Genomic DNA, 13326 nt, shown 5'->3' with positions numbered 1-13326 from the left:
TCCTTCAAAGAACTAACACCAAATGATTTTCTATATCTTGTCAAAGTGAACAATTCAGCTGGCTGTCCCTCTGACCCTTGTCCACCTCAAATCTTCAAAAATATTCTCCCATCAACTTCAGAGGCCTTCCCAGTCAGAACACTCATGAACTATTTCTTAACAGGAGTTTTATCATATGGCTTACAAAAAAGTATAAATACACCTGAAATTAAAATAAAACCTAACCTAGACAATCAAGACCTTGACAACTACAGACCCAAAGCAAACACATCATTCCTAGGCAAACTTATAGAAACAGCAGCTTTAGTCCAGATGTCACAATTAAATACAATTCCTTACTTTCCGACTTCGAAAGTGGATTCCATCGAGGAAGAAACACTAAATCTGCCCTCCTCTTTATATGGAATGACCTTAAAACAAAGGAGACCAGATCAGGGCTGCTGCCCTTCTCCTCTTGGACATTTTGACAGCCTTAGACACAGTGGATTAGGACTCTAATACAAAGACTTGTAGAAGTCACAATAGAAGGCCCAATAGAAGGCACAGCTCTCACTTGGTCACACCCTACATAGACAACAGAACAAATGTTATGCATACTCCTCCATTCGCTGCTAAACCATACAGCTTAAAACAGGAGTCCCACAAGGTGCAATCATCTTACCCATGCTTTCAACATCTAAATTAAATCATTACCAGATTAGATCAATGGTTTTGACTTCACCTGCTATAACTACACAGATGACATACAGAAGCGTCTGAAATTGGAAAGCCCAAATGATTTTGTAACATTAAAAATCTTTAGTTGCCTTTAGGCCATTGAACACAATGGATGACATGGAGCCACCTCAAATTCAATGCCTCTAAAACCGAAATAATCACCTACGGCGACTGGAAAACATATGACCCACTCTGCGCCTGGCCATGTAGGACCACTGCCAAAAATATTGAAGGTTGTAAAAAAAACCTCAGAATTACCATAGATGCCAAGCTGTCAATCAATTCACAGTGGATAAGGTTGCCAAATCAAGCTTTTTCACAACAAAAACACTGCAAGGCATTTTCCAGCAACTAGGATTCCCCCACAAAGTTCAGGCTACCATCTCTATTGTCCAACGAAAACTGCATTACGTTAACGTTCTATCACAGGTCACCTTTGTTAACTATGAGAAGATTACAAAGAATTCAGAACACTGCTGCTAGTCTCCTACACGTAGAGCTAAAAGCACATTTATCCCCTGCCTGAGAGCACTACACTGGTTACCAGTTGCCAGAAGATCCACCCTCAAACTACTTTGTAAAACACACAAAGCAGTACATGGCGAAGAACCGCACTTCATCAGGATGAAAATCACCTAATACACACAACAAAAGGAACCTATGCTCGGGAATGGCTCCCCGCCTCAAAATTCCTGCATACAAGAAAAAAAGTCACAGGTGTGCCATCTTTCTCTGTTCAAGCAATCGTAATTTGCTGCCCACAAACATAAGATCCAGTAACAACCATTTCAGCTTCAGAAGATTAGTCAAGAGCTGGTTCTTCTTTACATGCCACAACCCAACAGTGTACCATAACAGTACACTCAGAACAGACAAACTGTGCTATTCACGATAAAGAGATGAGGTTGTCATTATACATGTGTCATTGTACATTGAACTGTGCTCCCGGTTATAAACAGATACATTTATTTAAGGGGGAAATGTATACTACCCCACAAGGTACAGATGCATTTAAATTCACATGAGTCTTAGCTTAGATGTGGTAGGCATAAGCATACTAAGTCACCAATTTTGGAGGAAGTCCTCTATCCCAATGCATCGTCACTCATCAACAATAGCGCCAGCTCTGTATATTTTAACACATACTTTGGAACATCTTTTACATAGATTAAGAGCGCCAATGTCTGATCTGGCCCTGCTTGTGCTTTGATTATTTTACCAAACTGCAGGAATATTTTCAAAAAGTAATCATGTATAATAGGGCACACTCAAACTAGGTGTAAAAATCCTATGTTTCCGCTATGACAGCGCAGGCAGTCCTTATCCTCTCTTAGGCTGAAACTGTGCAATCAATGGACATGTTACTTACCTTCCGTAATGCCTTATCTAGTAAAGTCTCTATCTAGCTGCCGATTACTTACCTTTGAATTATCCCCACATGTCATGCCGGATCCGGAAAAGTTTTCGAGCAGTACCCCGGCACGTCGGTAGGTGGCTTTGTTCGGCTTGGTGTGGCATTTTCTGCGTCATTCGCCCCAGAAGTGATGTGCATGGTGCCTATGTTGGCATCACTCAAGTTTCTTTTCATGACTTTCATACCAGAAGCGCGGAGTCACGGAGAACACAGACCACTGGTGTGGAAAACTAGGGCCCTGAAAGGGAAAAGCTCTGTCCCTAGAAATCCATTCGCAGAGAGGGAAGGATGAGTGGGTCGGTAAGGAATCGGAGGCTAGACAGAGTCTCTACTAGATAAGGCACTACCAAAGGTAAGTGACTTGTCCATCTTATAGAGACTTCTAGTCGCAGATTCCTTACCTTGGAATAGATACCCAAGCAATACCTCCTCTGAGGTGGGCCCGCAAAATAATTTCAAACTAAAAAGTCCTGCAGGACAGAACGGGCAAAGTGCCCATCCCAACGGAACTGACTGTCCAGGTAGTAGTGTTTAGTGAACGTGTGGAGAGAAGTTCATGTTGCTGCCTGGCAGATGTCCAGGACCGAAACGCTGTGAGCTAACGTAGAGGTTGCTGCCTTGATTTTGGTGGAATGGGCACATAAACCCTCAAGGGGTTACTGCTTGGCCAATGCATAGCTGATTTTAATACAGGGCACGATCCACCGGGAGATAGTCCACTTCTACACAGCCTTTCCCTTCTTCGCTCCCACATAACACACAAAACTCTTTCGTGCGATCACGGTAGAATGACAACGTTCTTTTTGGTTCCAGATGGTGAAGTTGCTCCTCCTCTTTAGAGGGATGTAGAGAAGAATAGAAAGTAGGCAGGCAGATGAGATCCACTGGACTACATGAATGGGAGTGATGACTTTCAGTAGAAAGGCATCACTAGTTCGTAGAACCAGTTTGTCTGGGTAGATGTTCAAGTATTGAGGCTTGGATGACAAAGCCTGAAGCTCACTGACCCTGCAGGCAGATGTTATTGTCACCAGGAAGGTCATCTTGAGGGTAAGGAGCCTGAGATAACAGTTGTGCGGGGGCTCAAAGGGAGTGCACATCAGGAACGTCAGAACTAGATTAAGGTCCCACTGAGGCACGATGAAGGGAGAAGGAGGAAACACATGTTGCAAACCTCTCAAGAACATATGTACAATAGGGGATTTGAAGAGGGATGGCCTGCCAGGCAACAGCAGAAAGGCTGATATAGCAGAAAGGAAGCCCATTAAGGTGCCCAGAGTGGAGCCCTGTTGTGCAAGGGAAAGAATACATAGAAAAACCTGAGAAAGGGGAGCAAAAAGGGGATCAACTTGTTTTTCTGCTTACCATGCAACAAACTTGCTCCATCGGCAGGCGTTTACCATTTTGGTGGAGGGAGACCTGACTGGCATAATAACATCCCAGACTTCAGGATGACGGTCGAAAGCTGTTGCTCAATCTCCACTCAAGAAGGCAGAGCGTTGACAGGTTTGGGTAAAGAACCCTCCTCTGCTGCTGCAACAGAAGATCCTCCCAAAGAGGCAGTTTGATTGGAGGACCAATGGACATGCTCACCAGCTTGGGATACCAACCCCCCCCTCCCCCTTAGCCCAGTCTGGGGCCACAAGGATGACTAGGGCTCAGTCATTCCTGATCTTCTTGAGCACTCTGGGCAGGAGTGGCATTGGCGAAAAGGTATACAGGAAGCCTGAGCTCCACTATAGATTTAGTGTGTCTCTGAGCAAGAGTCGCCTTTGAAACTCCAGCACGCAGAACTGCTGATATTGCGTGTTCTTGGCGGTGGCAAACAGATCTAACCAAGGCTCTGCCCACTGCAGAGAGAGGACTTGCACCACCTACTGATGGAGGCGCCATTCGAGATCTGCTAGGCATTGTCGGCCGAGTTAGTCCGCCCTGGTGTTCAGAGAGCCTGCCTGGTGCTGAACCACCAGGGAAATGCCCTGCTGTTCCAATCACGTCCAGAGGTGCAAAGCCTCTTGACAGAGTTCACGTTCCCACCCCGCCCTGCTTGTTGCAGTATCAGATAGTGGTGGTGTTATCTTTGAACACTTGCACTAACCTTCCCTTGATGGAGAGTAGAAAGGCTTTCCATGCCAGTCGGATCGCTCAAAGCTCCAGAGGATTGATGTGGAGTCTGGTTTGCGATGGAGACTGGAGGCATCTGATCTCTACCTCTCCCAGGTGGCAGCCCCATATCAGGAGTGACGGATCTGTCAATACTGTCACATCTGGTTGGGAACTGCAGATATTTCACAGTCCCTCCAAGATGTGGACCATGCTGACCGACATTTCCCAGATGCTGCACGCACTGGAACTTCAGATACCACTGCAGAGCCCACATATACCAGTGGGCATCTGTCACAAGCATAAGAACTTTTTCTTACCCAGAATACCCTGCAAAGATGTAACATTGAATAAAGAGACTTTCTGTACATTTCTGTGACAAACTACAGGAATGTGCAGGGATCCACAAAATTCCTACCACCCGGCGTTCCCCCACTTGTCCGGATAAAAACGCTACCCCACTTGTGTGCCTAGGTCAACTGCATGCATCAGGAATGGATAACAGCAGCGTCAACAGTAGCCCTCGTGAAAGGACTACCATTGACCCTCGTGTGATCCAATTATGTTGTGGGCACCAGGCCCAGGCACACAAGTGGGGTAGCATTTTTATCGGGACAAGTAGGAAAACGCTGGGTGGTAGTAAGTTTGTGGATCCCAGTACATGCTGGAAGGTTACATCACAGAAATTCAATGAACATTTGTTTTTCTATTCAACATTTCAACTTTGTGGTATCCTCACAAGTGACACATTCCTTGACTCCCCTTGATGTCTACTTTTCAGAAAAGTCTGGGTTTGATAGGTTTCTCTACATGGTTGACAACCCCAGGACTAATTAGTACACCTACCATAGTTATCATTATAGCCACAATATATTTTGGGCCCTTACCTGTAGTGGGCACTTGACCCACCCACACAAGTGAGGTAGCATTTGATTCAGGAGACCTGGGAGACCGCTGGTTGGTAGGAAATTTGTGCCAGCCTGGTGATCCCACAACTTTCCCACACAGAAATGTGCAAAAATCTGACTTCTCTTTTACATTTTAGGTTTGCAGGGTATTCTGGGTAAGAAAACATTGGGGTATCCACGCAAGCCACACCTCCCTGGACTCCACCGGGTGTGTAGCTTTCTGAATGTCTGGATTTGATAGGTTTCTCTAGATAGCCGCCGAGCCAGGGATTAAAAACGCAAGTGTCCCCTTGCAAAAACAGGTCGTGAGACTTGAGTAAGCACAGGGTGGTAGGAAATTCATGGCTGCCTGCAGATTCCAGGACTTTTCCTCACAGAAATGGAAGAAAAACATGTTTTTAGGCAAAGGTTGAGCTTTTCAGGGGATTCTGGTTAAAAAATAACCGGGTGACAGCCATGCAAGTCACCACCACCCTGGACTTCCCACAGGTGTCTAGTTTTAACAAATGTGCTTGTTTAGAAGTTTTAAAAAATGTGCTTGTTTAGAAGGTTTACCTAGGTGTCAGCCGAGCTGGGGCCCAAAATCCACAGCTACCCACGTGGCAAAAATACACATTGTATTTCAGTGGAAAAAATGTAATGAGTCTATGTTGCGCCCTTTCATTTGCAGTGGAATCGGCCTACCCACACAAGTGAAGCTCCATTTTTCTTAGAACACTTGGGGGAACGCTACATGGTAAGAATTTTATGGCTTCCTGCAGATTCCAGGACTTTTTCCTCACAGAAATGCAAGGAATATTAGTCTTTTTAGGCAAAGTTTGAGCTTTGCAGAGGATTCTGGGACAAAAAACCTGGTGACAGCCACGTAAATCACACTGAACTTCCCCAAGTGTCTAGTTTTCAACGATGTGCTGGGAGGTAGATTTCCCTAGGTGCTGGCTGAACTAGGATAAAATATCCACAGCTAGCCACTTTGTAAGAAAAAAAGAAAATTCATTCTGCTGGGTGAAATATGATGTCTCCTAGGTCAAGTTTTAGAGTGTTTTGATTTGCAGGCGCAAGGCTCAGCCACACAAGTGGGGGACCATTTGTATTGGGAGACATATGGGAATACACAATAGTAGAACATTCATTAATACCAATTGAATATCTTTATGTTTGTGCCTTTCAAGTGTAATCAAGTGTGTAACACGCAAGACATTTTTACAAAATGCCCTCTGAAACACGCCAATATGGGTACCCATAAATTCAGAGACCACTACTCCTAAACTAGGTATCTGGTGTACATTTCAGAAATATAGAGTTGTCCTACATACCTTTTTTCTTTCTTTATAATTTACAATATGAATTGCTGTATAGTCAATCCACAATGAAAAAACATTGTATGGTGCAGCTCAGTAGTTGCCTATGGGTACCTTGGATTCTTGGAGAACCTACAAGCTCTATATATATCCGCGCAACCAGCAGGGTCCAGAGAACGTAAAGGTATATTGCTTTCAAAAATCTGCCATACTAAGACGTAACACATGAAAATATTAGGCTGTTTTTTTCAACTTCATTTCAATATTTCTTGATTTCAACTGTTATTTTTTGTAGGAAAACCTTGAAGACTCTAGACAAATGACCCCTTGCTTAATTCAGACTGATCTAGTTTTCATAAATGTATAGCTTTCAAGGATCCACCACGGGTTTCACACCCGTTTCCAACCCTAACTGGAAGGAGGTTGAAAGCACAAAAATCTGAAATTTTTTAAATACCAAACTGTTGAAATATGTGTTTTTCTCATTCAAGCCTGCCTGTTTCAGAAAGCTGGGAAGATGGATATTTTAACACCGCAAACCCTTGATCGATGCCTTTTGCAGGAGAAAAAACAGATACTTTCTTCTTCAGCACTTTTTTCCCACTTTTTCCAAAAACCCAAAATGTTGCTATATTTTGGCTAATTTCTTAGTCCCCTCCAGGGGAATCCACAAACTCTTGGTAACTTTAGACCACTCGGGATGTTGGGAAAAAGAGGACACAAACTGGGCATGCTATCTCATGTGGACAAAATGTTATGAAGGCAAAAGCGCAAAATACCCCAAACAGCAAAAAAAATGCTAACGCTGGGCGGAACGGCCTAGCAGTTAATGTGTTAAACATTCATTTATGTGTATTTTTTAAAAGTAAAAAAATATTTTAACATGATTTCCTATGGGGTTCTATTTGAAATCCCTGCCTCCAGTATTTTATAAGTGAGGGTGTTGCAGTATCAGTGGTTGGCCATGTATGATCCTGGACTTACTCCAGGTTCCGGTCTGAGGAACTACTGTTTCAAGTCTTTTTTAGCTGTGCTAACTTTACACTCAAATGTGGCTCCAACCCCAGTTTCAAAACTACACTTTGTAGTGCATTTACAATTGGAGAATAGCGAACAGCTGTACATTTACTATAAAGGGTAAGAGTAAATGTATAATCTAGATTTTCTCAATTGTAAATTTATCTTTGTGAATAGGCCCAATCTGTTTAGAGAGGGAGTGAACAGATCTGAGGGCATGCCCACTGGGTAAAGATACCATATGCCATTCATGATCTGCAAGATGACACCTCCTCAGCCCATCCGCCCAGATGTTCAGGTACTCTACTAGGTGACTCACTGTGAGGGAGATCTTGTTAAAGTCCAGTCAGCACCACAGCACACATAGGATCCCACTCTTGTGTTGTAGTACCATATGGCTGTTGTATTTTCTGTTAGAACCTGGATTGACCTACCCTTGTTGAAAGTCAGAAATCCATTGAGGGTTAGGTGGATAGACGATCCTCCAAAAAGACCAATGTGATGATACTTCTCCACGGGAAACCATAGTCCATGCATCTCCACCTGATCCAGACGACTGCCATAATCTAAAATGGGTGAATCTGTTAACCCTGGTACCTCAGGAGGAGAGGAGAATGACCTGCCATATATAAGGTTCAGCATCCAACATTCACCACTGACGGTCCCAGGCTGCCTTGTTTAAGACCAAAGCCCTGTTCCCAAGGCATTTTCAAAGCTGTGCCAAATACAGGAAAAGATTCCACTGAAGAGTACACACGTGCCAGCGAGTCAGGGGTATCAAGAGGATGTAAGAATCTAGGAGACCATACAGACTAAGTATTGTCAAGGCTGGGACAGACTTTCTCAACTGAAGCATCAAGATCAAGCATAAATGTCCTGGACTGCAGTGGAGGTAACATCATTAAAGCAACAGTGTCCTCAAAAGACCTGATAAAGGAAAATCTCTGGGAAGAGCCAAGTGAGGATCTGACATGTCACTGTAGCAGTAGTGACACTGCTGTCCAAAGGTCATCCAAGAATAGCTCAGGAGAGCCCGCTTCAACAGCCAATAATCAATGTACAGGAATTCATGGATCCCTAACCTCTGAAGATGGGCCAGCACAGACATGGCATTTGTAAAACTAGATGCTGGGGGTAGAGTAGCCCGAGGTACGTGAAGGAAAGTGCCCTTTTTGTCATGGTCCCCCTCCCTTTTTGCCCACTGGTACTGATGTTCTTGACTGAATGTGCACTGGGTCCCTGCTAAACTGGTCCCAATGACTGTAACCCAATTGGCAAGGACTTTAGCACCCTTATACGTCCCTGGTAAATGATAACTATGGTACCCAGGACATGGGTAATAAAGAGGGTCCCTATGGGCCGTAGGATGTATTATGCCACGCAATAGGACCCCTACAAAAACTGCATGAAGACTACCACCTCAGGATGTGTGAAAGGGCACAAGCCCTTATGAAAACACATTACACACTCCCTGTGTACAATGTTGCATGTCTTATAAGCAAGTCACCCCTACAGCAGGCCTTAGAGCCCTAAGACAGGTACATTATAATACATGTGAGAGCATATCTGCTTGAGCAGGTTTGCCCCTGTGATTCACAGTACTACTAGGGCATTGCAAGTGATCAGGCAGCCATGTTAAAGGTATGTACTGGTCATTACGATTTACCAAGGTACATCATGGCTGAACTAAAAATAATGGTGTTTGGTATCAAACACCTCATCTCAATAAATCTATTCTGATACCAGTATAATATTTATTGCAAAAGGCACCCAGAGGCACCTTAGAGGTGCCCCCTTAAAACCTTCTAGTCCTCTAGTGTGCTGGCTGGTATTGGCCAGCCTGCTACCACAGACAAGTTTCTGACCCCCTGTAGGTGACAGCTCGCACTCTGAGGCCCATCACAATTCCAGCTAGTGATTGAGTACATCAAGGCGAGAGACTTCTAAGCTTCTGTCGCATCTGATATTAGACCCTGGCTTCCCCCAGACCTGGGGAACGCCACCCCTGCCCTGAGGTCCATTTGGCACCAGAGCAGGTGGAAAAAATTAGATATTCATTAGGCATTTTGCACTTTCAGGATAGGCTGACACCTAAGGTGGGCCACCTGAAGTGGATAGCCAAGAAAGGATTTCACCATTTTGAATTTGGAGAAACTAGGATCTCTGGGTCAGGCTTATGCTCACTCTCGATAGGAACTGGTCTTAGAGGGGGTGTAATAACCCCAAGGGTAAGGAGCCCATTGGCTACTACCCTACACTCTATTTAGAGCTCCCCTGACACCCTGAACTTAGATTTGTCTACCTGGAACTGAAGGAAGTACAAAGAAGAGCTGAAGTCCTGAGAACAGAGGTCCTGCACCGAGATTGGTGGCAAAAACTGCCTGGCTGCTTGGAGGACTGTTCTCCTCTTCAACAAATAAACAGCATCTCCCTTGGGGTGGAGGAGACATCCCCTGCATCTGAAGACACCAACCGCATTGTCCCGGTACTTAGTACACAGGAGCAACTTGCCAGGAAGAGACTGTCATGTGTCCAGGTGGTCATCTCCATCATTTTCCTCAAGTCTCAAGACGCTGACCCCTTGAGAAGCCTCTCAGCACCAATACCCTGAGTACCAGAGCCTTTGCATCTTCCAAGGCTTGGTGCGTGCCCCTTCTGGAAACCACAGACACTGACCTACCGACGAGGGACTTCAGATCCATGAGGTCTAAGTCAAGAGTGGCCCTGCTGCCCTGTTTTCTCTCCCTCTCAAGGTCACCAAAGCCTAGTGAGAGCCTCTAACTACAGCGAAAAGCCAGGCAAAATACATCTGCACCCAAGCCATCGTTCTGTAAATCGAACTCCAGAGACTTCAGAGAGCCTCAAGAGTCGAGCCCCCCTTTGGGCTCTGCCACACTTGTCCTCAAATCCCCACTAGCAGCCTTTCTTTTACAGGTACTTCTTCCATAGACTAACATGTAATACTTAAGGTTAGCAACACAACCAGCACCTCTGCACCCGGACCCACCAGGGCAGGTAAAACCGAACTGCTGGTGGTTTCTTGACCTTGGCCCCCAAAGCACCGTAAGTCCTAGAAGGCATCCTCCAAAAGTGTTTGCAAGTAAATCTATGCAGTGTGAGTTTCTCCCATATGATTACATTACCACGTTTGAGGCTCATACCTCAAACCCGTTATTCAACTGTATTTTCTATTTCTACAAAAATGTATAACTCCGACAGTACTTACCGGATTACGATGTTTGGTGTGTCTTAAAATATATAGAGAAATGTGTGCTATTTTTCTAAATGAGTCCCGGATTACCTTCATGAGTGTGTCTCTCATTTATTGACTCTGTGTGTACAACAAATGCTTAACACTACCCTCTGATAAGCCTAAGATGTTTGACCCCACTACCACCACAATCAGAGCACATGGGATTATTAATTTAAAACCTGTAAACCTATAGGAATCGTCTGTTCTTTTTGCATGGTGTGCCCTTACATTGGCACTATCACATAAAAAAGCCAGGGTACCCTGTTTGTACTTATTGTGTTCCGTTTGTGACTTGTTTCTTGACTTTCGAATTACCCAAGGATGGTAAATGGAAGCGCGACTGGGATAGACCTTGAGATTTTGAGCTAGATCAACTTGTTTCTTGTACTCTACAATGTAGCATTTACCTTCTCGCTCCCTGATGGCCTTCTAATGCACCAGGGAGAATTTGTTGCAGGACTTGGAGTCATAATTGTTACCAAAGACCAATGTTGTGTGGGTCAGTGACCGAGATCTGCTTGCGACATGCAAGGTACGGTTTAAACCAGGAGTCTTTAACAGGTTGATCGTGAGCTACCAGTATCTCTCAGATCTTCCTGGAGTAGCACATTGCCTCTCTGTCCAGTTCAGTAAAATTAGGCTGTGAGGCTGGGAAAGAAGACCATGCAGGAGCAACTGCAAGCCATCCTTTTCTTAAACTGTTTGGCACTGCTGCTTGATCAGAAGATTTAAATAAACAGTTAATGCCTCACATCAGAAAACAATGAATACCTTAACCCTAGAAACATTTTACTTCTATGATGATGAAACTCAGAGGTTTATTTCCGCAAAATCAGTGGCAGTAAATTCTTTAGATGCGAGCTGCACCACATTCCTCCTCCCTTTTTTTCCTCTTACTTTACTTCTCTCACTTTTTCTTGTTTCTTTAATTCTCTTTCCTTTTTCTTCTCTGTGGTCTTCTTTTTTTCTCTTCTCACTTGCTCTCATGATTTCTTTTTCTCGAGTCAGTTTCAGCATATCAACCAATGGACTTAGGGGCACAGGCCAGCTGATGATAGTCTTTCTGGCTCTACCTCTCACAATGAGAGTAGTGTCACCATATGTACGGCATGACAAAGAGACCACATTTCCAAATGAGACACAACTCTCAGTTGATTAATAAAGAAAAGCAAAAGGACAAAATTGGTCCTCTGGCACAACACAAACCTTTCCCAATATAGCTCTTCTGCCCTTATTGGTGTGTGCTGACTAACAGGAATGAGTGCCCTGGGTGCAGTGTTTAGGTGCTGTATACGTTGTGCGCTGTTATCTAATCCATATATTAGGCAGGAGCTTAAGAGGGTTTTCATGGACCAGACGTAGCTTTAACCACTAAAGAGACCCCAGGTTTAAACCCAGTATTTTTGCACCTATATGTAGGTTTGTGTTGTCATGTCTGTGGGCATGACAGAGGTCAATGCGTGACCTGCCAGCATCCAAGAACTACTGCAAACTTTCTAGATCCGGTCTTGCACATAGGGAGATTCACAAGGTGAGGGTTCTGTAATTAGAATGAATCCTCCGAATCTGCTATATAATACATAAAGGGGTCATCGGTGACCACCCTAGGAGCCCACTTGCAAGAAACATCCAAGTTTCCTGGTCTAGCACAGATAAAGATTGCAAATCTGCAAGGTCAAATATTTTACAGACATTAATTTGCTTTTTAAGGTCTTATTGAAACCTAATTTACAAAGAGGCAAACTTTTCTTAGGCAATATATTATTTATGAAACTTTTACCTGCTGACTGTATTGGTCGATTTTTGATTCTGCTTTAGGAGACAGCGATATGTCTTCAGCTCCATAGACTCTCTGAGCAATGGTCCTTATTTTTTCCACAATGGGAAGCTGAGGAATTAAAAAGAAAAATAGTTTTTTCATACTTCAATGCAAAAACACATGTAATATTTCTCGTTCACATAACCGCTTCTCCATTGAGCCAAACACTACTTTATTGCCCTCCTGTGCCAAAACCCGGAAAATCTCTCAAATGAAAACAAAAAAACACAGAAGCCTGTGCTTCGGTAGGCATGGTATAGCTTAAACGCCTTTATCTTTTCAACTGGCAAAATAGTATCTTTAAAGTCTATCTAAATTGTCCAGGTGCAGCTCTACCCCACCTTGTACTGTCCATTTCCACTGCCCTTCTCCAGCTGATTTTCTGCCATATTTTAAATGCTTCAATGAATCCCTCATATTATTCGAATAATGCCCTACAGCTGTCTATGGTTAAAAACACAAGAATTCCAGCAGATATTGACCATGTAAGATTCCCTTGACCGATTTTGAGACATTTTGGAATAGAAGTAATTGCCAACTGTTGAAAACTACCCGGGATGCCAGAGAGATCTTGCCCACTGCCCACTACTAGCCCCATTCCAGGAAAGCTCAATGAACAGCGCACAGCTCCACGGGACTACTTCTCTTCCTGCTACTTATTTATTTGAAAAGTGCTAATATATAGTTGGGGCCACTTCGCAGTTCAGGTAGGACTGGCTTGGAACACACAGTCAATCGTTTGGCTTCAAGCTGGCAAAGCAATATACACTGGGAGCACACAATCATGAAAGTCA

The 13326-nt window shown here is 44.0% G+C and overlaps 1 protein-coding gene across 1 annotated transcript in view; it reads right to left on the bottom strand.

The window, feature by feature from the left end:
- MTHFD1L (methylenetetrahydrofolate dehydrogenase (NADP+ dependent) 1 like) overlaps window positions 1–13326 on the bottom strand; it is an 884753-nt gene that overhangs the window by 251074 nt on the left and 620353 nt on the right. The window contains exon 17 of the mRNA XM_086927571.1: window positions 12494–12601. Coding sequence (XP_086783697.1) covers window positions 12494–12601 — 108 coding nt within the window. The remainder of the gene's footprint in view (window positions 1–12493; window positions 12602–13326) is intronic.

The sequence above is a fragment of the Lissotriton vulgaris genome, chromosome 6 (genome assembly GCF_964263255.1).
Source record: "Lissotriton vulgaris chromosome 6, aLisVul1.2, whole genome shotgun sequence".
Taxonomy (NCBI): Eukaryota; Metazoa; Chordata; class Amphibia; order Caudata; family Salamandridae; genus Lissotriton; species Lissotriton vulgaris.
The sequence above is the reverse complement of the archived record's forward strand: the minus strand, read 5'-3'. Positions and strand labels throughout refer to the sequence as shown.